This window comes from Asparagus officinalis, unplaced genomic scaffold (assembly GCF_001876935.1).
Source record: "Asparagus officinalis unplaced genomic scaffold, Aspof.V1 AsparagusV1_Un738, whole genome shotgun sequence".
In the NCBI taxonomy this organism is placed as follows: Eukaryota; Viridiplantae; Streptophyta; class Magnoliopsida; order Asparagales; family Asparagaceae; genus Asparagus; species Asparagus officinalis.
The window spans coordinates 38,859-66,257 of record NW_017972998.1 but is presented as its reverse complement, the minus strand read 5'-3'; the positions used below and the strand labels follow the sequence as shown (position 1 = coordinate 66,257).

The 27,399-nt window shown below is 38.1% G+C and overlaps 1 protein-coding gene across 1 annotated transcript; it reads right to left on the bottom strand.

The window, feature by feature from the left end:
• Positions 1 to 1,021: 1,021 nt before the first annotated feature.
• Positions 1,022 to 22,286, bottom strand: LOC109828123 (inositol phosphorylceramide glucuronosyltransferase 1). The gene is made up of 10 exons (XM_020395158.1): positions 21,835 to 22,286; positions 19,926 to 20,046; positions 19,601 to 19,786; positions 17,413 to 17,576; positions 16,206 to 16,313; positions 15,862 to 15,999; positions 15,619 to 15,765; positions 2,918 to 3,203; positions 2,710 to 2,833; positions 1,022 to 1,472 (listed from the first exon to the last, which is right to left on the bottom strand). The coding sequence occupies exons 1-10, from the start codon at positions 22,060 to 22,062 to the stop codon at positions 1,328 to 1,330; spliced, it is 1,647 nt and encodes a 548-aa protein (XP_020250747.1). The 5' UTR covers positions 22,063 to 22,286; the 3' UTR covers positions 1,022 to 1,327.
• Between the last annotated feature and the right edge of the window lie 5,113 nt (positions 22,287 to 27,399).

Here is a 27,399-nt window from a genome sequence, read left to right as displayed (position 1 = left end):
CGTGGTATCTTACCGGCTGTCAAGCGGGGTCCACTATTTTTAGTTGAGATGAGTATTAAATTTAAGGTTTTTCTATAGAGTGCACATGGGTCCACTATTTCTGTGTATAATTTATTTTTCTCTATCTTTCTCCTATCTTATAGAGTGCTCATGGGCACTCTATAGAAAAACCATTCAACTTATTGGGTCTGTTGTCATCTTGTTATTCTTTATGGAAATTTTCCGCAATGATCCAAAATATAGGACCAACGAAGGACAGATGAGGTGTCCTCCTCCTATTACATAATGAGCTGGTCATCACTAATGAGGATTAGCTCATTATATAATAGGAGAGAGGACACCTCACATGCCCCTTGTTATTCATATTTTAGGTTATTGTAGCAAAGCCTATTCTTTATTATGCACCTAATAAAGAAAAAACACGGCGTGGATCTAACGCATTTGGTCAGTAGGACCCACGTAGAGAATATTAAGCAGCCGTCGGTGCATTATGAGCCGCTTGGGTCATAAAAAGGAGAATATTTGTCAAGCCTTTCGTGCCTTATGAATATCATTGTGTAAATAAATATTTTGAGCGTCCTGTCTCATTCGAGTTCTGTGACCCTGTCATTCAAATAATAATAATAATAATAATAATATAGGGAAAATCATAATCATAATATATAAAAAAAGCCTTCGATGGAAACTCGTTTGATTAAGTTGATACCAATAGGTTAGGCGGGATTTGAATGTCAATTTACCTACATTTTGGTTAAACTAAAATTTTGCCAGCGAGTTAACACCAGTGAGAAAGAAGCGAAGAAAAAACAAATAATGCACAACTGAAAGCCGTTAATGAGTGAACGAGCATACACATGCAGGTGAAGAAACAAAATACACAGTAATGCATAAACAGTAGCACGCCTTTCATATCAAGCATATATTCACACTCGTCGATGCTTTAAAAAAGATAAAGAAAACAAAAACAAGCAAGAGATGGAAAATCCAAGCTCTAAAATTCATGAAGCAGTAAACCCAATGCTGTGCAAGTCTCACCATATGACAAGCAACTTGATGGATTACTCCAAATACAGAAAAACAGACTATACCTTAACAAAGCAAAAAATTTAATGGACTTGCCCTAAAAGGCAACAACTAAAAAGAGGCATTTCGAAGCCAGCCAATTGCAAGGGGGAAATTTTGCCTCATAAATTACAAAATTATGCAAAGGTCATGCAGCCTCTCTAGAGCTAAGAACCACCCTAACAGAGGAAACTAGAATCTGATACAAAAGAATAGCAAGTCAAAATTTGTACATGCAAAATTAATATACAACATCGTAAGAAAGTTAACACAAAAAACAAAAGCTTCGATTTCTGCTGGGCACATCGCGATCTTCTAGCCCTCGAAGAAACGCTCTGATTGCAAGATGCTCTGCAGCATATGTCATGAAAGATGCAAGCACTATGCCTCCTCCAACCATTAACCCTAATCTGTTTGGAGAAAAAGAAAAGACATTAATTATTGCGACTCCATATAGAAAAGGCGTAAAAATATACAGGCAAATGACAAAGCTTAATTTACCCCGGTAGCATCGTTCTTTCAAACTAACTACCCTTTTAGTTTTAGTTTTGCAGATAAACCACTTGAGTGAAATTTTTTTGACTCTTCTGCACTTAAGTCTTTTTTTTTCTCTTTTGTTCCCCTTCTTTTTTTTTAACAAATAGACCACCTAAGGGTGAGAGAAAAAAATCAACTCAGGGCGCCTGTCTGCAAAAATAAAAGTAGGGTGTAGTAAGTTCAAAACAGTGATACCACAAGGAGCCTATATCTGCTATTAATCCTTATTACAATGGAGTAGGTGGTCGTCATCATTATCTAAATCTTTCTAGTTACAAAGGTGACCCGCTAGCTGCAATCTCCTCTTTAATAAGTGAATTTCTTTTGCTAACTTCATCAGTGAACGTAGATCAAAAGTAATTAAACTACATCAATTTCTTGTGTATTGCTCCCCTCCCCTTAACTCTAGCAGTTGTTGTTTGCTATTACTACTGTATTTTGTATCACCATCTGTGGAGCACAAGATCATGCAAGTATGAAGAAATGGAATCTTGTAGGATCTGGTGGGCTACTAACATTTTGAATGATGTGGACTCAAATCCACATCTTCCATGTCTATTAAACAGGATTAACTGCCAAATTAAGACACAACCCGGATAACATGCCTGTAGCCGCATTAATCCTTCAAGCAAACAAGCAAGTAAGTGCACTCACGCACGCGCGTACGCACACATATATAAAGAACTAAATACTCTGACTAGGTGGTGTACTATGGTAAAACTACTATACTATATGAGCTACTTTCCTTTAGGAAAGTGACAGATGTTATAATTGAACTGGATCTTGATGATGAATGATATGGAGCTCATGCCTCTTATGCTTCCTGATAATCATGTGAATGCTGCTCTAACGTGAAACCATAAATATAAAAATGAAACAGTTTTAAATCATGCCAAAATTAGAGAACAGCACTAATGCAACAAGGGATTACAGTGGTTTGAAAGTCAACTAGGATGGAATGCCCCATACAAGGAAGAAAAGTGACTATTGAGGATTGGAGAAATCACTGTATCAATATAATTTTATGAATTCCTTATTACTATTAGATCCTTTTGAAATAATTATTGACTATCACAACGGGAACATTTAAAGTTCTTCAATGATAATTACCTAGCGAAAAGAGCAGTGATCCCCAATAAGATCGGTAATGAAAGGGCAAGAACCGCTAGAATTGCCATCCCGCTTCCATAGAACCATATGGAAACATCACAACTCGAAGACTGACGTTGATGGCCTGAATCCAAAGCCAAGAAACTGATGATCAAAGAAAGGCTAAAAAATGATCTAATACAAACAACAGGTATACAACTTAACAAACCTTTTCCTGATTCCAAATCAGCAGAATCCACACGTGGGAGACTGCTTCCTGCTTGACTTGCTGTTGCCTTTCCCCACAGGTGGACGAAATGAAGATAACATCCAAACATTATGAAAAATGTTGTGAATGTCCACTCATACATCAGCAGCAAACCCGTCCACGGCATTACTTGTCGAGGGACAACAATAAATGCAAGTGCCAATGATAATATGGCAGCTAAAAAGCAAAAAGATATGGAGACTGCACCCAAATAAGCAGGTACCTTCGAATTTGTGCCACTTGAGAACTGTAAAGACAATAAGGAAATAATTACATCACGTCGATAAAACGAAGTTCTAGAATCCAAATGGAGCACACACAATAATGTATAGTGATCAACTAAATTGGCATTGGACGTAACCTATGATGCACGAATACGGATACGGGACACGGATACGACACGGACACGAATACGGGATACGGTAAAATCTAAAAAAAAAAATAGGATACGGGGATACGGCAAGGATTTTTTTAAAATTATTATTATATATAAAAAAATTTATAAATTTCAACTAACAATCTAAAATATGGCTAGATTTTCTCTCTCATTATATGTAAAGAAGGGATTTGCGAGGAAAAAAAAACAAAGTCCACTATGGATCGGAACCAAAGTAACATCCAGCCTAAAGTCTCAGTAGGCCCAAATTCGTATTAGCCCAAAAACTAATTACGCGCAATTACATAACAAAAATGCCAATCCTCATGAACAACTCTCCACCAATCAGAACAAAACAGGCGGATCTGTGTTTCTCCAAGTCTTTTCACAACCGTCAGATCTCTAGACCCCTTCTCTCTCTCCACCTATATAAAACCCCCCAAAATTACCCTCTCCGAAGGCTGTCTTGCTCTTGATTCCTCTCCCGAAAACCTACGAACCCTAGCTTTTGAGATCCTGATGGCCCGCACGAAGCAGACCGCCCGCAAGTCCCCCGGCGGCAAGGCTCCGAGGAAGCAGCTCGCACCAAGGTATCCTCATCTTCCCCCCTCTCACAAAAATCAAAAAGTCTTTTGTTCCCCCTCAAGAATGGATTAAAAAAACCTAAACTTTTTCACCACCCCAGGCCGCAAGGAAATCGGCGCCGACGACGAGCGGGGTGAAAAAACCACACAAATGCAGGCCAACTTTCACTTAACTCAATCATCCTGAAAACGAATCTGCACCGTGTCCAACTCGCTATTGACCGTGTCCGACCAACTTTGACCATTGACCCGTGTCAGACACGGATTGACCGTGTCTGACACGTGTCGTGCACGAATCCGTGTCCGATTCGAGTCAGACACGGATTCGTGGCCTCCAGGGGCGAATCCGTGCTTCATAGGACGTAACAAGTTCCATACTGTTGACACTACATTAAGTTTGAGCACAAAGGAAACTCTTATAATATTAAAGAAGAATCAATTGTATTGATATTGAACACAAATAAACAGTTTAAACAAAAAACATAAGAAAATCAATTCCATCATGTTGGTATCATGATAAAATAAAAGGGGGATTTCTACAATACAAAGCAGAACAATCTAAATAGATATTGCATACAACCGTAAAAGTACACATTTCTCACCAAAGAAATATCGTTATCCATGATTAGATGTTCTCAAAGTATATGATTTTTTTCATTTCTAAGATGTTTTAAAGGGTATCGAATAGAACAATAGTGGTTTGTTAACCGGAATATTCAATGTCAGGGATCATGGGACTTGTCAACTATATTATTGAAAACCAGTCATTACTATGATAACAAGATGAAATGCTAACCTTCAAATTGCATGGTTGTTCATTTTATGAGACATACAAAACTTGTTGATCAATTAACAGATGGGGTCATATAATTTCATTGCAGACCATGCATTTTGGTAAGCTTTAGTTAACTTTGTACAACAGAGACCTCTTACTGCACCGCTTAGGGAAGTGATAATATTATAGTTAATGTGGCAACGAGTTATAGATGTAGACCTAAAAGAACTTGGTTGCAATAAATTAAGAAGGATGTGATAATGGTTAACTTAATGGAGGAGATGGTCCAAAATAGAATGGAATGGAAGAATAGTATTCATGTAGCCGATCCCAAACATTTGGTATAGAGATAGAGGTTTTGTTGTTGTTGTTGTTGTTGTTGTTTGTTATAACCTAGGAACATTAAAGCCTATTCAAGAGGTATATATACTGATGTACATTATATATATGGGCAAAGGGGCTTGTAATGTTGCTGACATGCACGCCTCTCATTGGCACCTAGAATTAAATTAATTCAACATAATGTTATCTTGTTAATTAATTAGGGGCTCGGGTGCACGCACCCACGTAGGCATGCATTACAGGAAGCAGTTTTAATTCATCCAAGGGATAACTAAGCCAGATATGCCCTCTATCAAAGTGTTATATGCTAAGAAATTAAGTGATATGTTCCATATGTTGATCAACATACTACTGAAAACTAAAATCTATATTTTTGCAAATTCTAATTTGTGAATTGTGAGATTCTTTTAGTTATAAAGAAAAATCGTTCACTTTGTCACATACAACGAAAGAGCAAAAGGTCGTTCAAAATGCATACCATATTAGGAAAAGTTTTATAACATGTAGATCAACATGAACAAAACGGCTTGTCCAATTTCTTCACACATCACGTACTTTAGCAGGTGAATGTTGTAAGTGTCTAAAAATGCCTATAGGTATCCATACACAGCTCGAGACAGAAAGAATGTGATGAACGTCATTATCTAAGTCAAAGAGGATTATCCGACGCCGACCAACGAATTAACGAACTATGGATGACGTGGCCCGCACGCTCACCGGTCACCACCAAGTGGCCCGCGTGCTCATCGGCCACCAAATCGGCGAACCAAGTAGCCCGCGTGCTCACCAGCCATGGTCGAGCCACCATTTGGTGGCTAGGCCAGGCCGAGCCACTATTTGTTGCTAGGCCATGGTCGAGCCACCATTTGGTGGCTAGGCCAGGCCGAGCCACTATTTGTTGCTAGGCCATGGTCGAGCCACCATTTGGTGGCTAGGCCAGGCCGAGCCACTATTTGTTGCTAGGCCATGGTCGAGCCACCATTTGGTGGCTAGGCCAGGCCGAGCCACTATTTGTTGCTAGGCCATGGTCGAGCCACCATTTGGTGGCTAGGCCAGGCCGAGCCACTATTTGTTGCTAGGCCATGGTCGAGCCACCATTTGGTGGCTAGGCCAGGCCGAGCCACTATTTGTTGCTAGGCCATGGTCGAGCCACCATTTGGTGGCTAGGCCAGGCCGAGCCACTATTTGTTGCTAGGCCATGGTCGAGCCACCATTTGGTGGCTAGGTCAAGACCGAGCCACTGGGTGACGCTTCGGTCAGATTTGATCTAAAAGTGTGATTTTTCGATTTTCACGGATTCTCTCGGGATTTGTTGGTTCCTGAGCGTCCCAACTGATCTGATACTATGGTTAATCAGTTCTTAACTGAAGATAAGGAGGAATCCCTCGTTCTTATCCAAATACTCGTATCTGAATCCTATAAATACAGGCTTAGGGGCTCATTTCAAGCGGGGTGGACATCAAGAGGGCGAAACGCTGCCGAATTGGAGAGTGGAGCCATGAATTTACAGCAAGGGTTAGCAGAGCTTGGCGATCTCCTGTGCATAAAGAGTGGAGTTCGAGAGATCTGAGACCCGTCCCCTATTCCTCCGGATTTAAACTTGGTCTTAAATCCCGAGAAGAGCCGTGATCTCGCTTGATCGAGATCATCGCTGCAGCGATTACTTCTTTCGTGAAGTAAGAGCTTTGATTCCATAATCTGTCAACCGGATCTGATTCGTGACGGTCCACGGATATTAACGTCCCCGACACAGGCAGAGATCCCACGCAAGCAGCTGTTAATAAATGTCAGTTGCGCTGTTTGATAAGAATTGTAATCTTTATTTTCATTGTATAAAGGAGATCTTATAAAAAGATCGACTTTCTTTCTTTTTTTAAACTTATTGTAATGGCTGAAATTGTAATGAGTTCGTCACCAATGAAAATCTCAACTTTTGACCCAAACACGCTGGCGACCACAGTGGGAGCCAACAGCTTCGCTGCCAAAGCTATCGTGCTGCAACCACGGATCCAGATCCCGGTTTACGAAGAGGTCGAGTACGAGTTCGACCAACTGAAATTCGAGGAGTATATGTCGTCCTCCTCCTCTAGATCCTCCGTCCCTCGCAAGCGCAGGAAGATCAAGGCCCCCGTTGTCGCTGCAACCCCGCCTTGTAATGCCCATCTGGCCTCCAATGAGCCCGGATATACAGATCTGGTCCTTTCCTCCACCAAGGAGTTAATTGCAGAAGACACGCCAACCCTATCAAAGAGGGCACATCAAAGACAGCGCCAACGACTTGCGCGCCGACTCGGTAAGGCTTTGGAGCCGGTTGATAAGATTCGCTACGAAGCGGATCTGAAGTCCAGAAGGTGCAAACCCCCTCAGCAGCAAATGAATGGTGTATCCTCCAAGCCAACAGCGAATGAATGGATCCAAGTCAAACGGACCCGCTCAACCCACGAAGAGCGCATTCAAAAGCGTCATCCCTTGATTGCGTACGCACGGATCCTCGTGCCAGAAGCGCAGAAGCTGAAGCAAAAAGAGGTGATCAAGAAACCACCGAAATCACGCCATGTCTGGAAACCGAAGTCCGAAACGGCGTCGACAAAAAGTCAAACAGCACCCGGAACTGTCGAAATATGCAAACCACCATCTGGTGGCTCGGCCCAAGCCGAGCCACCAATTGGTGGTTTGTGCCGGTTCGCGCCCGGTTCGGTTCGGTTCGTGTCTGGTTCGGTTCGGTTCGCACCTGATTCAGTTTGATTCGCACCCGGTTCACCACTCGCGGTCCCGTTTAAGCCTACGGCAGCCCATGTTTCTATCCCGATGAATCACACACCTCCGGCAGGGCCCCACGGCAGCGTGGACTTGTCCCAATTCAAGACGAAGATGACGGATTGTATGGGTCCTTTGCACGAGGATCGAGGCAAAGTTCTGATCAAAGAACGCTTGGGTCCAGTGACTGAACCTCGAGCAACCACTCGAGCTGGGGGTCGCACACGTCCTCGTAACAAGTCAGAACCTTCCTATAATGGGAAAACCCCTGCAATTGACCCCCTCGGACGACGAATTGAAGTCCAAGCGCCCGTCAAGAGTTCGCGCTCCCAAAAACGTAGCTCCAAATACGTGACTCTTAAGAACGCCAATAAAGCGGCAAGCTCTCAGAAGGAAACGTGTTCGTCAGACGACAACGTTATACCTGAAAATTCGTACCAACACGCGATAGGTTGCTCCGGTCATATGACCGACAAGTTGTACTATCGGACGGGGGGTACGAACAAGTCTCGGAAGAGAAGTACCCGAGAAACAGAATATTACTGCTCGTGCGTCAAATTTATCAGGACAGTATTATCAGCGTGTAGCTGTCCCAAGACCGCTCCGCAGAGGGGCTCGGTATTTGAGAGGATCTCTAACGGAGCGACTAAGTCCAAGCCAAGACGTTTCCGTAAGAAACGATCGGGCCTTCAAGGTGACGAACTTTCGGAAGTCACAATAAATATGGCTGATAAGGGAAAGTCAATTCGATCTTCTAGCTCTGACCCGCTTATATCGCATCGTCTAATCCGATTACGATCGGGAACTATTAGACAAATGGATCATCAGAGAATGCAGAGGGGATTATCCTCCGATGATGAAGCATCAGATGCCAACTCTGCAGTCGCTTCTGACCAAACGGTGTCCAGCCAAGGACAATCGCACGAGGCATTCATGATCAACACCGAGCAAATCGCCAAAATTCTCGATGATGCTCTAACCAAACAGAAAAAGGTATTCAAGATCGAAAAAGAAATGGCTATGCTACGAATGAGGGAAGAGCATGACCAACAAATTCAGGCTCTGTCCAATCAGTTCGGTGAATCCAGCCGTCGCAACCTTGCTGACCAAGTAGGTAGCGATTCAGATGTGGATGAACGTCTCGATACTGAGAACCCTCCCGTTGACCAAAACACTGGGGGTGGTCCTATCAATAATGACAACACTGAGGGTGGCCCCGTTATTCCTCTTAAGAATCGTCCAAGCCCAGATACGATCGAGGATGAGAAAATGAAAGATCTCGAGAGCAAAATCAACGCTCTGATGTCTACTCAAGAGGTGAAAAGGACCGGTATTCTGTGTCCATATCCGAGAGAGTGGGATTCGATCCTGTATCCGGCAAAGTTCAACCTGATCAATTTCACGTCGTTCGATGGGAAGGGTTCGCCCACTCAGCATCTGATCTATTTCAAATCCCACTTGGGCATGATCTCCGACAATAAAGCCTTGATGGTTCGGTCATTCGTTGGCACCCTTCGCGGGCCCGCTTTCGATTGGTACCGCTGTCTCAAGACTAGAAGCATCAACAGCTGGGACAACCTAGAGAACATATTTCTCGCTCATTTCTTTGACGATGATACCGAGGTGTCAATCAAGACGCTCGCTCTTCGATGAAAAGCAAGAAGATGACGAGATGGTCGACGACTTCGTCAAGCGCTTCCGGAATAAGGCGATGTACTGCCGAGATCCGATTACAGAGGACTTCATTCTCCAAACCTGCCACAACAACCTCTTTGGACGTGTTAGAAGTTATGGGAGTAGCACCATCCAACAACTGAAAAGAGTTGAAGGTGCGCGGAGAGCGGACCGAACGTTTCCTCCGAAGGAAGAAGACCGAGAGGAGCCAACCGACGGCTAATCCTCCAAACTCAAACTTCGCCTCCCGTGGTAAGGGCAAGGCACCTGCAGCTGCTGTTGATGCTAATCAAACATCACAACGACAATCCCGAAGACAACAAAAGGCTTTGGACCCGAAACTCCAAAAAGAGTACTCCTTCAAGGACGAAGATGTTCCAGCCATCTTCGAATCCCTTCTTGAAAATAACAAGATCAAGCTACCACCTATCACGAATCAGGAGGAAGCTGACAACACTGCGGATCCAAAGTACTGTGCATATCACAGAAGGGTCCTTCATCACACCAAGGATTGCTTTGCTCTTAAAAATAGCATCCAAACCTTAGTTGAAGCCGGCGTCATAACGCTGGGATAAGCCAAATGAGAATGACAAAACTCCGAAGAGTATACGAGTATAAACTGCTTCTCAATCACTCTGACAAGTATACGAGTATAAACTGCTTCTTAATACTCCAATAGGTATATGAGTCTAAACTGTTTCCTATCGTTGAAGGAAAGTTCCTGAAGAATTTTTATACGTAATATTCTTAAGGATAACCCGACCATGTAACTGAGAACAAAGTCAGACCCAGTTCCACAAAGGAAGCTGGGGGTAGTGTTCATGTAATGGGAAGTTCCCGGAAGAATGCTACATGTAATTTTCTTAGGGATAACCCGATCATTACAAACAAAGTGATGAACAATAAACCCCCACTGTGATTTCTGAACACTCTTTTGTTGACGACTCACAGTCTTCCACCACAAAATCCCCCACCGGTCAGACTAATTGACGGTGGGACTACCAAAATTCCTTTCGGTTAAATCCACTCAAACTTTCGATGTATCTGTGCACTCAACACTCTCATTGTTAGAGTCTAGATATAGTACTTGGAATCTCAATATCCTGATCGTTGACGATTATCAAACCCCTCCGTGTTAAGTATTTGTCACTTATCCACAGGAACCCCCTCTGAGTGATTTGTACAAGTCAACACTCTCACTATGATTTGTACTCTCACTCCCGCTGTCCACTTGGTCAAACCTTCCTACAGTCTATGTAGCACGGACACGGATCCGACACGGCCATCCGACACGCCGACACGAGGCAAATCCTAAAAAATACATAGGATACGTGTGTTTGACACGTGTCCGACACGGACACGACACGGCTTCATGTTATGCGTGTTCGTGCTTCATAGCCTACAGTTAGGGCCAAAACCAAAATCCTCTCTCGATTCCTCCAATGAACGAGAGGTTCACATTCAAATCGAGTGATCAAACCTTCTTACAGTTAGGGTCACCTCAAACTCCCGCTTGGTCAAACCTTCTTACAGTTAAGGTCAAAACCACAATTCACTCTCGATAAACGAGGAATTCACCTTTAGTTCGGTAATCAAACCTTCCGACAGCTAGGATTATCCAAATCTTTCGATTCTCGGAGTGGAGATCTCACTCCTAGTTTCACTCTTCAGATTCTCAAATTAGAGATCCCACTTTGAGTTTCCTCTGCACTGGAGATAGAATATAACATTCTTCCTCTTCGGTTTCGGGAGATAGAATGTAAAATTTTTCCTATCCCATTTTGGGTTCGTCTTTATCCTAAGATAAGACACCATCCTTTAACTCCAAAATCTGTGCGTCATACGCACGGGGAATTTTATCCCGAATCCTAAGCAAGGATAAGTCAACGTCTAACACGCGTTGTCGGTTTAGTCTTTCACCGATTGAAGAAGACACCAGAATTCACGCATGGGGAATTTTATCCCGAATCCTAAGTAGGGATAAGTCAACTCCTAACACGCGTTGTCGGTCAGTCTTTTACCGTAAAAATGACAAAAGCCCACATATTCGATATTGTGACAGATTGTTATTAATAACACCAAAATCCGTGCCTCACATGCACGGAGAATTTTCTCCCGACTCCTAAGTAGGGATAAGTCAATGTCTAACACGCGTTGCCGGTTAGTTCTTAACCGTAAAAAGAACAAAAGCCCACGTACTCGATATTATGACAGGTTGTTATTTATAACGTCAAAATCCATGCTTCACACGCACAGGGAATTTTATCCCGAATTCTGAACAGGGATAAGTCAACGCCTAACACGTGTTGCCAGTTTAGTCCTTTACTGATTGAAGAAGACATCAGAATACCAATATGTGATATTTTATCCCGAAGCCTAAGTAGGGATGAGTCAGCGCTTAACCCGGGTTACCGGGTAGTCTATTCCTGTAAGAAAGACGAAGTCTACGTATTCAATATCGTAGCACTAAGAGAGTTGACTCTCTTAGCATAACGTCACATGCGGAACGGACTTAAATAATCCGCATGCAAGCCCGATTCAAACAGTAATCGGTAAAGACACGTCAAACCCGTTGAATGCTGAGGGTTTGTCAAAAACCTTAAAGTCTACGCCTAACACGCGTCGCCGTTTAGTCTTTTCACGTGAGAAAGACGAAATCTACGTATTCAATATCGTAGCACTAAAAGGCTTAACTCTTTTAGCATAACGTCACATGCGAAACAGACTTAAACAATCCGCATGCTAGCCCGACTCAAACGGTAATCGGTAAAGGTTCATCAAACTCGTTGATGGCTGAGGGTTTGCCAAAAATCCTATATACGGGAAAGTCACTGACACACCAGCCCCATTAGTTGGTCTCGTGACTTGGATATCCAACAAATTCGGGATAAGATTCACACATGCAGATGAATCAGCTTTAATAGTTGGTCCTGCAGTCCCAACATTTGGGACTGTCACGCTCCAATGTCTTAAGAGCTTAAACTGTGTAGACTCTAGCAAACGTACGAGTATAAACTATGTTAACGCCTGTTAACAAGTTGCGACGAAGATAATCAGTTCAAAATCAACTCAATGACACGAGTCAAAACTAACTCACCAATTTCGATTCAAGATTTTGACAACGGTCAAACGATAAACACAGCACCGGAAAAACTTTATCTACTTGACAAAACACTGAATAGACTGAAGGCTGAAGAAGTCAAGAATTGAAGCGGTTCACAGGTCCTTTGACACCGACTGAAGGTGGGGGCCTATCATATCCAAAGCATCTCAGACTCCTCTATAAAAGAATGAGTCTGAAATACTTTGAAGGGGGTATCTGTAGGTGTCTAAAAATACCTATAGGTATCCATACACAGCTCGAGATAGAAAATGTGATGAACGCCATTATCTAAGTCAAAGAGAATTATCCGACGCCGACCAGCGAATCAACGAACTATGGATGACGTGGCCCGCACGCTCATCGGCCACCACCAAATGGCCCGCGTGCTCATCGGCCACCAAATCGGCGAACCAAGTAGCCCGCGTGCTCTCAGCAAACCAAGTGGTCCGCGTGCTCATCGGCCACCATCCAGTGGCCCGCACGCCCATCAACCACCAAATCGGCAAACTAAGTGGCCCGCATGCTCACCGGCCACCACCAAGTGGCCCGCGTGCTCATCGACTACCAAATCGACGAACCAAGTGGCCCGCGTGCTCACCGGTCACCATCAAATGGCCCGCACGCTCATCGACCACCAAATCGACGAACCAAGTGGCCCGCATGCTCACCGACTACCACCAAGTGGCCCGTACGCTCATTGACCACCAAAACAACGTACAGATCAATGAAACAATGAAATACGCGTAACGACAGAACAAGTCAAAATCCGAAAGACTAAGAAAGTCACGGGCGACCGAGTCGCATCGAAACGATTCGAACCAGTGGTTCGGCCCATAGCCAGGTCACCAAGGGTGGCTCGACGGCCGAACCACCATTTGGTGGCTAGGCCCAGGCCGAGCCACCATTTGGTGGCTAGGTCAAGACTCGACGGCCGAACCACCATTTGGTGGCTAGGCCCAGGCCGAGCCACCATTTGGTGGCTAGGTCAAGACTGAACCACCGGGTGACGCTTAGGTCAAATTTGATTTAAAAGTATGATTTTTCGGTTTTTACGGATTCTCTCGGAATTTGTTGGTTCCTGAGCGTCCCAACTGATCTGATACTATGGTTAATCAGTTCTTAACTGAAGATAAGGAGGAATCCCTCGTTCTTATCTAAATACCCGTATCTGAAGCCTATAAATACAGGCTTAGGGGCTCATTTCAAGCGGGGTGGACATCAAGAGGGCGAAATGCTACCGAATTAGAGAGTGGAGCCATGAATTTACAGCAATGGTTAGCAGAGCTTGGCGATCTCCTGTGCATAAAGAGTGGAGTTCGAGAGATCTGAGACTCGTCCCCTATTCCTCCGGATTTAAGCTTGGTCTTAAATCCCGAGAAGAGTCGTGATCTCGTTTGGTCGAGATCATCGCTGCAGCGATTACTTCATTCGTGAAGTAAGAGCTTTGATTCCATAATCTGTCAACCGGATCTGATCTGCGGCGGTCCACGGATATTAACGTCCCCGGCACAGGCAAAGATCTCATGCAAGCAGCGGGTGATAAACGTCTATTGCGTTGTTTGATAAGAGTTGTAATCTTTATTTTCATTGTATAAAAGAGATCTTATAAAAAGATCGACTTTCTTTCTTTTTTTGAACTTATTGTAATGGCTGAAATTGTAATGAGATCGACTTTCTTTCTTTTTTTGAACTTATTGTAATGGCTGAAATTGTAATGAGTTCGTCACCAATGAAAATCTCAACTTTTGAAACTTATTGTAATGGCTGAAATTGTAATGAGTTCGTCACCAATGAAAATCTCAACTTTTGACCCAAACAAATGTAATTAATTTAGTAATGTGAAATGAGTATTTTGTGAGAGAGAGAGAGAGAGAGAGAGAGAGGAAGGGAGAGATGAAACTTCAATATCTCCCATAACTAGTTCAGTTATGCTACCTAGCAAAGTCATGATATGTAATAAAACTGAATGAACAATCCACTCCATTCACGTGGACCAACATGATGATAAAGTTCTATAGCCAAAAAATATTAATGACCTTGCTCAAGCATCAAGAGATAGCAAACTGAACAATTATCCAAGAATCGAGGCAAGGAGAATTCATGATTTATTGACTTAGATTATCCTAAAGCCTGATCTATTCTATTCATCGTGATTCATAGGCTACATATGTATGGCAGCTAAATCAAAACCATTGTGTTTTGAGGACTTGTACCACATGGATCATGAGATTATTTTAGATATACTATCAGAAAATTAAAGCAGTTGTCTCTCTGTGAAGGCTTTTTGTAATGTTTTCTTTGTTGCTCTTATGTTGTATCGCCCATATACCAAAATAAAGGAAAGGTTAATCATTTCTGGAGCTGCATCAAACTGACAAACTAGTAACAGCAGTATGTAATAAAAGCACCCAGAAAAGAGAACCTTGTCGTTCCCTATAATAGCACTTAGCATTGGCAACTCCATGGATGACTAAACAATCAAGAGGAAAAGGTCCTTTGAATTGCCTATATCATACCAAAATACCCACTTACAGATCCTTCCAGAACTAGTAAAAAAGTAGCAAACAAATGAAATATCCTGAAGTTACAAATCTCTTCCAGAACTAGATTAGCTAAGGTCGCAACCATATTTCCAAGCTGCCACGTGTAGATCCTTCTTATAAACAGCATACCATATTGTTTTAATGCACTGATACAGATACGATATTGATGCACACTGGCAGACAACTTTTTAAACTCGCACAATTTGTGTGACAAATTTTTAACATGACACTTTTTCACAATAGAAACGTTTATGCTATATGGAGAGGACAGATTTAGGCAAGACATCAGCAGGAATCAGTTTACTAATAAGGGTGCAATTGCAAAATAAGGATACCAGAGATGATGAATTCATTTGCTTCGTATGTTTTACACACAAGAGAATGTTTGTACTTCTACAAATTCTAATTGATCTAAGTTAAGTTTGATTATATGTATTAAGAGCTTCGAGCTTATATTAAAAAACAAAAACTCACCTAGACAAATCTAAAGAGTGAAAAAAAAAGATACCTGTTGATTTGAATTAGCAATGGAAGATGAGGCGACACCAACAGAAGAATAACTCTGAATTCCTGCACCTGATCTATATTTATAGTAAACAAGTCGAGCATAATCACATATAGAGCTTCGACCAGAAGTACTGAACAAATCTCTGATCTGTACCAAATAAAATTGCAAGTAGTAGAGATATATTAAATTGCCCAAAATGAAAGTTTCAAAATGTTAAAAGTATTCCGACCTGGGAGTTCTAACCTGAAAGAAGGATCTGTAGTAACAAAGCAGCAAAAGACATAAGGGAAGGGCAAACAGAATTCTGACTATCAGCTGCTCATTGGCGTTTCGTCCTCCTCCGGTACCTGGAAGTGTTTCCTCAAGTTGTTCGCGAACTTTCTACAGCATAATAGCACCAAGTAATCGTGAATTTCAACAGCATGAACTAAACTAAATAAAGGAATTCATCTAAGCATATGAATCACCTGAAGCAACCAAAAAACGCAAAATGTTACAAATGATTGCAAAATTACAAGTGATGAAATCATTTGATAATATGCTGAACTGGGATAACAAATAAAAAGTAGAAAGATCAGAGAAAGCACCTGCCAGACGTCAACAGGTTTTAGAAGCCAAGCTGTCCACCAATCCCATGGCTTAAGAGGGCCAAGGGTGTAATGAATGACTCGTAGATCCTTCTCATCAACCATCCACTAAAACACGATACGTTTAAAGGGAATCAGCAGACAGCAAGCAAGGCTAGCGCATAATACAAAACTGAGCTAAAAATAAAACGCACTTTGAGGCCGATTGTATTATCTAGATTATTTTTGCAAAAAGACTTAAAGACATAATAGGTGGTGATCATTGTCATGACTGTTGCCTTTGTGGAACTTTTAGTATGTCAAGTGAAAAAGGAAGCAATAATAAAGGTGCAGAGAGAAGCATCAGACAGCCGAAACGTTGAACAACATGATGTAGAATACTGATTTGAAAGACAAGGATACCACTACGAAAGTTCACATCTTCTTTCTTTTTCTGACAAGACGAGTGCTAGATTTCGGAAAGAAGCATCTGCTGATAGTAGCAAATATAGAAAGCATCAAGAATAGGCAGCAATACAATCAGCAAGATAGGCTTTAGTCCTACAAGTATATGTCATTATACAAAGATTACTCGCATGAAGGTCAAGCAAACATAGAAATTAAGGGATCAACAAATGAAGCAGTGATCTTGCTTCATTTAGTACTTTCAACAGTTTGATTGGTTTTTTTTAAATTATTTATTCACATCTCAATATGGATAGTAGTTTATTAAATTAAATGAAAATCATGAAAAGTTGTCATGCAACACGATATTAACAGTTCTTGTTTTTCCGACCAAACACATTGACAAAAGACATCCACCACATTAATTTCCCAAAATTGGACAGCACATTATAGGCAGGTGAATCATTGAAAGCTCAAATTACTCACTAGTAAGTAGAAAGTTATGTTTTTTAAGCATGTAAGAAAATGTTGCCTTAATCTCGGTAAGAAATTTGAGTCTATATGAAACCTTGAGTTGTTCCCAGTATTGACTAGTGTTGAGGCAAAGGAAAGAACACAATATGGTAAATTAGAAGAGTTTAATTGAGTTAGCCCAGAAAAATGCTATTTTAGGGCTAAGACACAAAACCTCACACTTTGAAACTACATGGGAACTAATAAACAATAATTCTGTTACGGTCATTAATGTTCTCCAACATGATTGGAGCATGAAAAAAATTGCAAGATAATACAATTTAATGCTTCACTGGAATTTGGTGCTTACCTTGTTGGCCAGCATGTAAAGACCAACGTCTGCATTATACAGAGTAGAGAGACGCTCCATTTCAGGTGTTGCCCTACTTTTCCTAGCTTCTGAAGATAAGTTCGGTTCAAATAAATGGGCATTGGGAAAATCAGCATAATATGAGTTGAGAAAACCCTGATCTCCTGCAGTGGGTGAAGAACATGGGTTAGCTAAGGAGTTCAATGAATTGTATATAACATAACAAATTCAGAAAAATAAACTAATTCATCAAAAAAATAGTAACAAGGACGGCAACGCAACTTGCCATAGGTAATAAATCAAAACTAGTCCACAAATTTCCTCAGGCTACATAAATGTCTAGCACACAGGATTATTGAATGAACCCTAAAGGCCGATGCATCTCTTGGATCACAGAATATTCTCAATTTGTCTATGCACTATTACAAATGATGATTGAAGAGTCAGCATGTGCCATAAGTACAGATTAAGATTGTGACTTCAGCCTAAGTCAAGATGGATAATTATGATGTTTCTATAGCAGGGTGGGTATCTATTTATGTAACTAAGCAAATACAACGAAGAACTTTTAAGATTAGTGCTCAGAAGATCATTTGGTCCAATTTTCTTCTGGCTAATGTTGTTAGTCAGCTAGAAATGCATAAGGCCAGACCTATAGATGCCGTTTGGCAAGGGTTTAAGAGAAAAGGGTTAAGTAGAAGGATGACCTTAGTTAACCCATTATGAAGAATTAAAAATATTTTAATTCCGTTTGGATTGAATTATTAACATGAAGAGTTAACTCTTTTGTGTTTGGCAATAGAAGAAGTGTTAAGAAGGTCAATCCCTCTATTTATTTAAACAATACCAACTTTAACCTTATTAACCTTATTGAAAGCAGAAAAAAAATTAATAATTAATTAATATATTGAGATGACTTCAACTAGAACATTGCTGACATCATAACATTGCTGACACACCTAGAAAAAATTCGAACAATACCAACTTTAACCTTGTTGAAAGTACGAGAATCTTGTTTTTCTTTTGTCAGCCACATCATAACATTGCTGACACACCTAGAATAAGGTAGAAATTACAAAATACTTGCAAATGGTGCATTCATCATATGGTAGTTTTGCAATAAATCTACAAATACCTACAAAACATTTCCGCTTAGCAGTAAAAATGTATGATAAATTTCTTCTGAATTCTACAATTGAAATTAATTCCAAATATTTCCACAAATATATAACATATCATAGTATAAACTCAATTACCTATATAAATACATTTGAAAATTAAATCATAAATCAACACATTTTTCTCCTAATATATGTTTCCTAAGTAGATGGGGAGGAAGAAACAGAACATATCTTTGAATGACTCTTTCTCTAATCATTGCCTTTGATACAAAAACAAATTTGGGTTTGCAGCAGCCTTGGGGATGAAGCCGAGGAGTACTGCTGCTTATGATAACGGGCTTAGTGATAAAAAGACAAACTTCCCACCACTAAAGATATTTTCCTCCACACAAAATAACTTTTCTATTCTTCCCTTCACTTAGCATTTATCCTTATCAAAATACTGTGTTCTGCTGGAATATTTTCAAATGACAATTGTTACGCCCTTTGCGATGAGGCAGAGTTAATTTACTCCGCCTCCAGATGTGGAATTGTAAACCCATCAATTGACGGGTTAATTAGGGGTCTCATGGTCACGCGAGCTTTTATTCTTTGGGCTTTTTTATTGTTTGGAAGGTTAATGAGGGGTTAAACCCTCTTAATCCCCTTATTAATCCCTTGCCAAAGGGGGCCATAATGAATTTGGTATCTAGCCATGAAGGTGCATGCTTCAAGAAGAATACCAAAAAAGCTGAACAGGAATGAAAACTCCGAGGGAATTGGTGAGCGTTGCATTGTCTGTGGGATGAAACCTAGCTGTGATTTTAAATGAGTTTTCTCTCCATGCAAGCCTGTTGACATGTACACCACAAAAATAATCTCCCTTGTCTGTAAAAAGCAAAGATGCACTAATATAATATTTGTCCCACGCAACTGAGTTTATTAACCTGAGAGAAACTGTCACAACTTAATATTTCTAGACATCACAGAGAACAACATAATAAGAAAAAAGTCAAAAGCTCTTCAATTATGAAAAAATATGTTTAATTTAGTTGATTATTTGGAAGAATAAATACTAAGATTCTAACCTCCAGTGTAAGAAAACAAAGAGTTCACTTTGCTCATCATGTCATCGAAAAGAGCTGCAGAAGGTTCCACAACCATAACTCCAGAATTCAGACGTTCAGAATGTTTCAGGTTCGCACAGAACTTTGAACACTGGAACAAATCCTCAATGCTCTTGACCACAATTGTGTCAGCGTCGAGATAAACAACTGGATAGAAAAAAAATTAGGAACTCAGAATATTTACTCTACTTGAAGATATGCAAACTAGTTGGCCAAGGATGAAATGCTAGTTTGAGCAACAGGATCGTGCAATAACAGTTTAAAGTAGTTAACTTGACAGTCCTACCTTTCTTATACTTCGTCATGTTAAATATTTTTAATTTGGTGTAGACTCCCCAAAACCTTTTCGGTCGTATGGAATTTGGATTAGCCAACAAAGTTATAAGTTCCACTTTCCAACCATCAGCCTACAAAATTATCAGAAATAGCAAGTTAGTACATGGAAGAGGAATACAAAGAATGAATATACTGACCCACCTTACCATTTTCGAAGACACCTCAAAACTAAGAGAAAATTAGATGATATTCTAAGTATTATCACAAAGGCAATGTTTACGTTTTTAACAATTCAAGGCTGGACCCAGATACCCTCTCTCCCAGTAGAAACTGAAAGATCCTCTCACTAAGAGATGGTTATAACAATGTCATGTCACAGAACCTATGCCTTATCAATTCTCTTCAAAATCCTCCATGACAGACACTATTATGAATCAGAAAATGTATGTGAAGCAGCACACAACTTTATGAGGCTATGAGAAGAAACTTTGAAGAGAAACTGTGTCTGCCATTCCTTTTTAATACTTTCTGTGATTAAAATATAATTCTATCTCTATAGTTCTGTATCATGCTTACAAACTAACTAGATGAGATACCTATTACTTACTATTTATTGCACTAAAGAGCAAATTCATTTCGGTGTGACCATTCATGTCAGTTTCTGGTTAAATTATTATATAGAATATTCTACGAATCTATGATCATTCACTTCCTCAAATGTTTATGTTTTTACTTTTTAGTGTTTAAAACTCTTCTTGTTTAAGTCTCATAAATGTACAACCAATGCTATCAAGATTCAAGAAAATAATCATGGTAAAAACTCACATATCCTGCCCCCCTCCAACAAAAAAAAAGGAAAATTTAGAGCAAGTAGGGTTGCCTATGAAAGGGTTTTGAGAGATGGATAAGATATCCAGACACAGCGGCATTTTGATACCACCAGGAAAACCTCCATTCAAATCGAATTTTTTTGCCTTCCTTAGCTCCATATTTCGCCATTAGAGAGTGGTTGAGCTCCAGTTTAACAAAGAATTGAGAGGAGAAAAGAGAAGAACAGAAGAGCAAGAGAATTGGGTCCTTAGTTTTTATTTCTCAAGGTAGAAGATGGTCAACACTAACAATCCCCTATATGTGGACCTCTACTCCTCTAGTTGTTACAACAATTTTCTAACAAATCAATTGACATCCACACCCATGTATAGCTAGAGAACGTCTAAGCTACAACTCAAGAACATTTACACTAAGACCTACAAAAGAATACAATTTGCAACTGAACCCTAACAGAGCTCACAATTCAGCATTTTTAGCCTGTACCTTAAATTGTTGAACCTTCTCCAGAGTTTCATTATAAGTTGAGGTCTCTAACACTTTAATATATAAGAAAGTATGGGTATAAATTGTAAGTTCATCCATCTCTAATCTTTCCAAACCCCACATCCTCAGTTGAAAGAACTTTTCAGCAATAGTATATGTTGTAACATTGATGAGGAAGATGCCATTAAATGATTCCAATAAATGAAGGCAAGACAAATGCTATTGTAAACACTATTGAAATTTGATTACAGAAGTCTTGTTATATAAATATGTTAGATACTAATCAACCACGCAATAAAATTTACACGTTATCAAATTTAATTAATTCCTGGCTCCACCACTGTTGATCTGTGTCATATCGGCAACTTTGGCATTGATCAAGAAGTAATCCTACATTATTTCACCCTATATGCACATATTACATAGATTTCAACACCCCGTAAATGTCATATAAGATCTCACTTTTTCAAGTTCGTTGCTGATTAAAAAAATTCAAACTCTTCAAATCACATCAATGTCAACACTTATGAGCTACCCAAAACTAAATTGGTGCTTCAAATCCTAGATTTACAAAACTTAAGAAAACAGGAACACCAAATCATTACCGTTAGGAGTCTCTTCGAGTAATCCGAGACGCCATCAGAGACGAGAACAACCATGGTCTTCTTCGATCCAGTGTCTCGAATCGATTTGCCAAGAACTCGAACACCGAGAAGGAACTCATCGCCATAAAGAAGAGTCACGTAAGCCTCCGATTCGCTCCTTTCACAGCTCGCAGCTCCAAGCAACGCCAAAAGTACCGAGATAAACCCTAATTTCGAAGCTAGTGACATCGCGATGCGATCGGATAGGAAATTGATTGAATTAGGGGAGAATTTTGGGAGAAATCAGCTCATTGTTAAAGGACAAAACCCTAGAAACTTTTGGGGTTTTTTTCTGCTGTTTTTTTTTTAAGGAATCGAATAGAGAGACAGAGAGAGAGGAAGAAGAAAACTACGACCAGTTCTCCTTCTTCAACAGATTCACTCTGTTCCGTTTCCAAATTGAAAAGTAGTTTTTTTTTCTATGTTAACCCTCTTTCAACGCATATTTTAGCTTTTCTCTACGAATCTGGGCGTAGTAAATGTAAATTACCCATAATCCCCTCAAATCATTTACTTATTATTTAGAAATATAAGCTGCAAGTAATACCTCTCTTCGTTATGATTTAATTGAGGCTAAATCATATCATATCATACTCCCTTTAAAAGTACGAGTTCGAGAAAATCTTTTCATGGTCAATATTACTCTTAATTTTTTTAAATATTACATTGTTATCCTAATCTATTCTAATTATTCTATCTTCTTTGAATTAGTAACTAAATGATTTATCATATTTATAATGACTTAACATGTTATTAGATAAAGAAAATATGTTTGATATAATTCAAATCCTTTACTTATTTAAGTTCATAGAGAAATCTAAAAAACAAATGCTAGACAGCACCTAAAAGTTTTTGGATTTTGTAAAAAATATTCTCCAAGTTTTTTAAATTGCAAAACGGCCTTTACAAATTCAAATTTTCATTAAAGCATCTTAAAATTTATATATTTTACTTATTTTAATTTAGTGAGAAATCTAAAAAATATATGCTAGCTAGAAACTAAAAGTTTTTTGACGTTGGAGAAAATATCTTATAAGTTTTAAAAATTATAAAAACACTCCTAAAATTCAAATTTTATAAAAAAACACCTTAAAAAATTTAAACCTATAAACACACTAAAAGCCTACAAATAACACAAACAACCCCAAAATTTTATAAAATTTGCTATACACACTCTGAACTTTTTATAAATTGCAAAATAAAACCCTCAGAATTGTAAAATTTATAAAAATCCTGATAATTTCCAACCTAACATACATTGAAAATATAGGAAGTATAAATTTCCCCTACATAATTTATAATTTATAGAAAACACCATTAAAGTTTTAAACATTACAAACAAACCTTTAAAATTCAAAATTTATTAAAAAAACACCCTAAGAGTTTCAAATTCATTAGTAAATTGAAAGTATAGGAATTATAAATAGTCTATAAACAATTTACAATCTTTAGAAATGGCCTAAAAGTTTAACAAATTACAAAAAACCCCTAAATTTTATAATTTACAAAAAATACACTATGAGAATTTATACCCTATAGACACTAAAATAAATATGCAAAATTACTAATAACACTAGAAAATTAAAATTTTGAAAAAAATATCATACACCTTTTAAAAGTATAGGTTTAGAAAAAACTTTTCATGGTAAATATTACCCATAATATTTTTGAAAAGACCATAACTAATTAAAAATCTATTAAATTTGAAATTTACAAAAAAAAACCCTTAAAGTTTAGTACATTACAAATTAGCCCTCTAAAGTTTAAAATTTTTTAATGAATTTTTGTAATTCCTTGATTTCAATGTAATGTTTAATAGTTTTGTGTATTTATAAATTATAAAATTTTAGGGTATTTTTTTTTAATTTTTAAAACTTTTAAGGATGTTTGTTTTGTAGTTTTCTAAATTTTTATTATGTTTTTAGTGTAATGCACAGATACGTCAATTAATGATGATATTGAAGAGTAGGTTGTTCTTAAGATTATTATATCATAGTTAAGTGCGCACATCACTCTTCTCAGGCAATATAGTTCATATATGTAATAATTTTTAGATAATCTATATAGTGGTTAAAAAGATTTTGGCTTTAATGTACTATTTTTTTAATGTGAACCCACCATATAATTTGGACCGTGGTCATCATATTTTTAATACGTTTAATTAATTGACTATAAATGTATATAGACTATATATTATTTTACTTTCTCACATGAGCTAATATTTGGTGCTTAATAATTTAAATTATTACTTTTAAATTTATTATAAAGAGGATCTCTAATAACATTTATTTATTTACCTACAGTATAAAATACAATCTCAATTCCTATTTTTTGCTGGAGATTTATTCCATAGTTACGTGTATCAAATTAGTAACTAAAATAATAGTTATTTATTCTTAAATTAGGATGATTGCAGTTGGTCATTCACTATAAAAATTTTAGGAAGATATATACCCTACTTTTTATAGCTACCTGCACTGCCTATGTATAATTTATAAATTAGTTCTTAATTTGACATATTAAATTACTTTTCCTTTGTAGAAATTTCTTCTTTGGCTTTTAGACTGTGTAATCACTATATCACCATTCTAGCGTAGAAATGACCTCACTCTAAATGGCTTCAAGTCAATGTTTGAGTTGAACTGAAGTATATACTATTACTACTATGTGTATATATTTTTTAAGAAAATAATGTCAACACTTTTTAAATAGAATAGAATAATCTAACATCTGATATTATAAAAACTAAATCTAGCCAATTGAGTAATTAGCAAAAGAGAACTTATATCAAATCTAACATCTGATATTATAAAAACTAAATCTAGCCAATTGAGTAATTAGCAAAAGAGAACTTATATCAAAAAAGTGTTAATAATAAGATAAAGAGGAATCTAGCCAATTGAGTAATTAGCAAAAGAGAACTTATATCAAAAAAGTGTTAATAATAAGATAAAGAGGAAAGGTAATGGCATTGTCAACGATACTACAAATAGCAAACTACAATATAAAGTTAACATATTTTGTGGAGCCCAATTACTGGCTATAAGCATCAAGGTTTCCATATATATACTATATAATTTTGTAATTATATCATTTTTAGGAAAAATTCTTCATAAATCAATATGTTCTTTACGATATATAAGCTATGCACTCTAAATTCTTGTGTCTTTTATAGAGCCAAAATGTTTGAATACGAGCCTCTAACATGTTGCTCTCATAACAGCAAAATCCACTTAGCAGATGTGGATATTCCAAATGAATTATGTATCATTAATATAATACAATTGTCCTAGGCAAGTGAGTTATAATAGTATTTTTTTTATTTACATCGTTTGGGGTAAGATTTGATAGAGACATTGTATTAAAGAATAAAAATTATATTTAGAACATATGGCGAAATATATCATAATCTTTCTGCTCTAATTTCGTAAGAAAATAATTCTTCATAGTTTCAAATTTACTTCTATGATACAGAAAATGAGCTATAAAATTGAATGAGAATATTAGATAATATAAATATGAGTGAAACAATAACTAAAAGTTAACGTGAATACGAGTCAAATCACAACTAAAAGTGTAATGACCATATTGCAAGTAAATTCATATGCAAAAGTCTTTTATGAATTGAATGATCACTCATCTTTTGAATACTTTAAGATACTAATAAATAGAGATGTTGTACTAAATTAATGTGATTATAACTCATAAATAGTAGATCACGTGGCCACAGTCTGGGTTGATTAAAACAACGATAATATTTTATTTGAGAGAGAGATTATTGAGTTGATGATCAATCCCACAAAAAATTTTATTTTTTTAATTTTTACTCTATTTTTATCAATTTAAATAATCATGATATTCAACCTCTCGACTAGTATACTAATAAATAGCTTGAGGGGGGAGTTTAACGCAACTGAAAGTATGGATAAAAAGGGGCGATGTAAAATTTATCCTAAAGCAAAATATGGATTTTGTCAGCTCAAATTTACTTATTATTACTAGTATCCTTGAAAATCATAATTTTTTAATCTATATACTAAATCTTATTATTATATTATTTGGGTAGATCAGGAAAATGAAAAACAACAAAGCAAACAACCTACTTCTCTCTAACAAAGCGTTACACCAATACAATCATCACAAAGAAGGTTGCTTAACAAAGGGGGAGTGTGCTCCAAGATTTAGGAGGCATCTAGGGGAGCACGCTAATATGCAAGAGCATCCGCACAAGCGTTGCCTTCTGTAAAAATATAGAGGAGCTTGCAACACCATTTTCTTGCCATTAACCAATGGCAATCATCAAAAAGGGCGCCTAGTGGATTACAATCACTATCACCATACTGAGTCAATTGTATTGCACTTAGTGAATCCGTTTCACATATAACCTTTCTCCAACCAATCTGATGCAAGGGACAAGCCAAAACGGATAGCGTCAAGCTCTACCACCATATTGTTGCAATGACCAAGATTAAGTGTAAAGCGGACAACCCATTGACCCTCTGAGTCTCGGATCAGCCCACGAGCACTAGCTTCACCTGAATCTAACTTCGACGCCATCTTATTTCAAACAATATCTCCATAGCTCTTAATTAGTAGTCATATTGCGCTCTAAAGTTTTCCATTAACTTTATATTGGATCCTCAAATCTTCATAGTTAATTCACACCCCAAATTTATTAAGCATTTCTAAATAAAATAAAATAGTTGACTAATTAGAGTTAAACCTATTTAGAATGAGTGGTTTAAATAATTTAACAGGTGCAAGTAGTAAATTGAATATAAAGATTTGGAAGAATAACATTAATAAAGAATTTTCCAACAAAGACATGAAAGTCTAATTAGTTTCATTTGGTTAACGGTGCTATTATCATGCATTCACGGGTTTGGGTAGAAACAAATCATATCCGCTTACTAGTCATAGATATAAAGATGAATATAGATATATCTTCACAGGAAAAACTCATAATCGTATCCGCAAAAAAAGGCATACGAATATAAATCGGATAATAGAAATTATATGTGGATGCAAAATAGATATAAAAGAACAAACAAAATTGAAAATTATAGGTCATGTGATACAAAGTAGTCTATTAATATAATCATTATATACTAAAATCTAATATATATACTAAAATTATAGGTCATGGTGATATAGAATAGTCTATTAATATGTTCATTATATACTAAAATTAACCTCATCTATTAATCTAGTGGTTAAAATAATTGCAACTGAATCTACTATTTTCTTACTTAGGGCATGTTTGGTTTGCTTAAAAGGCCCATGAAAACCCATTCCTGGGCCTGACATCAAGTTCACCTTGGATTTTTTTTTCTTTCGCTTGTTTCTTTTTATGGGTTTGGTTAGTTAGGGTTGATGGGGGGGAAATTACGGTGAAAACTCCGCCACCTCAACTTTTTTCCCCTCTCCGGTTTCCAACCCCAACAGAGAAAAATTAAGGGAAACCCTAATCGCCTCTGACAAGTTCTCTCTAGTTTCTCTCATTGGTTTTTTAGGGACGCTAGGTGT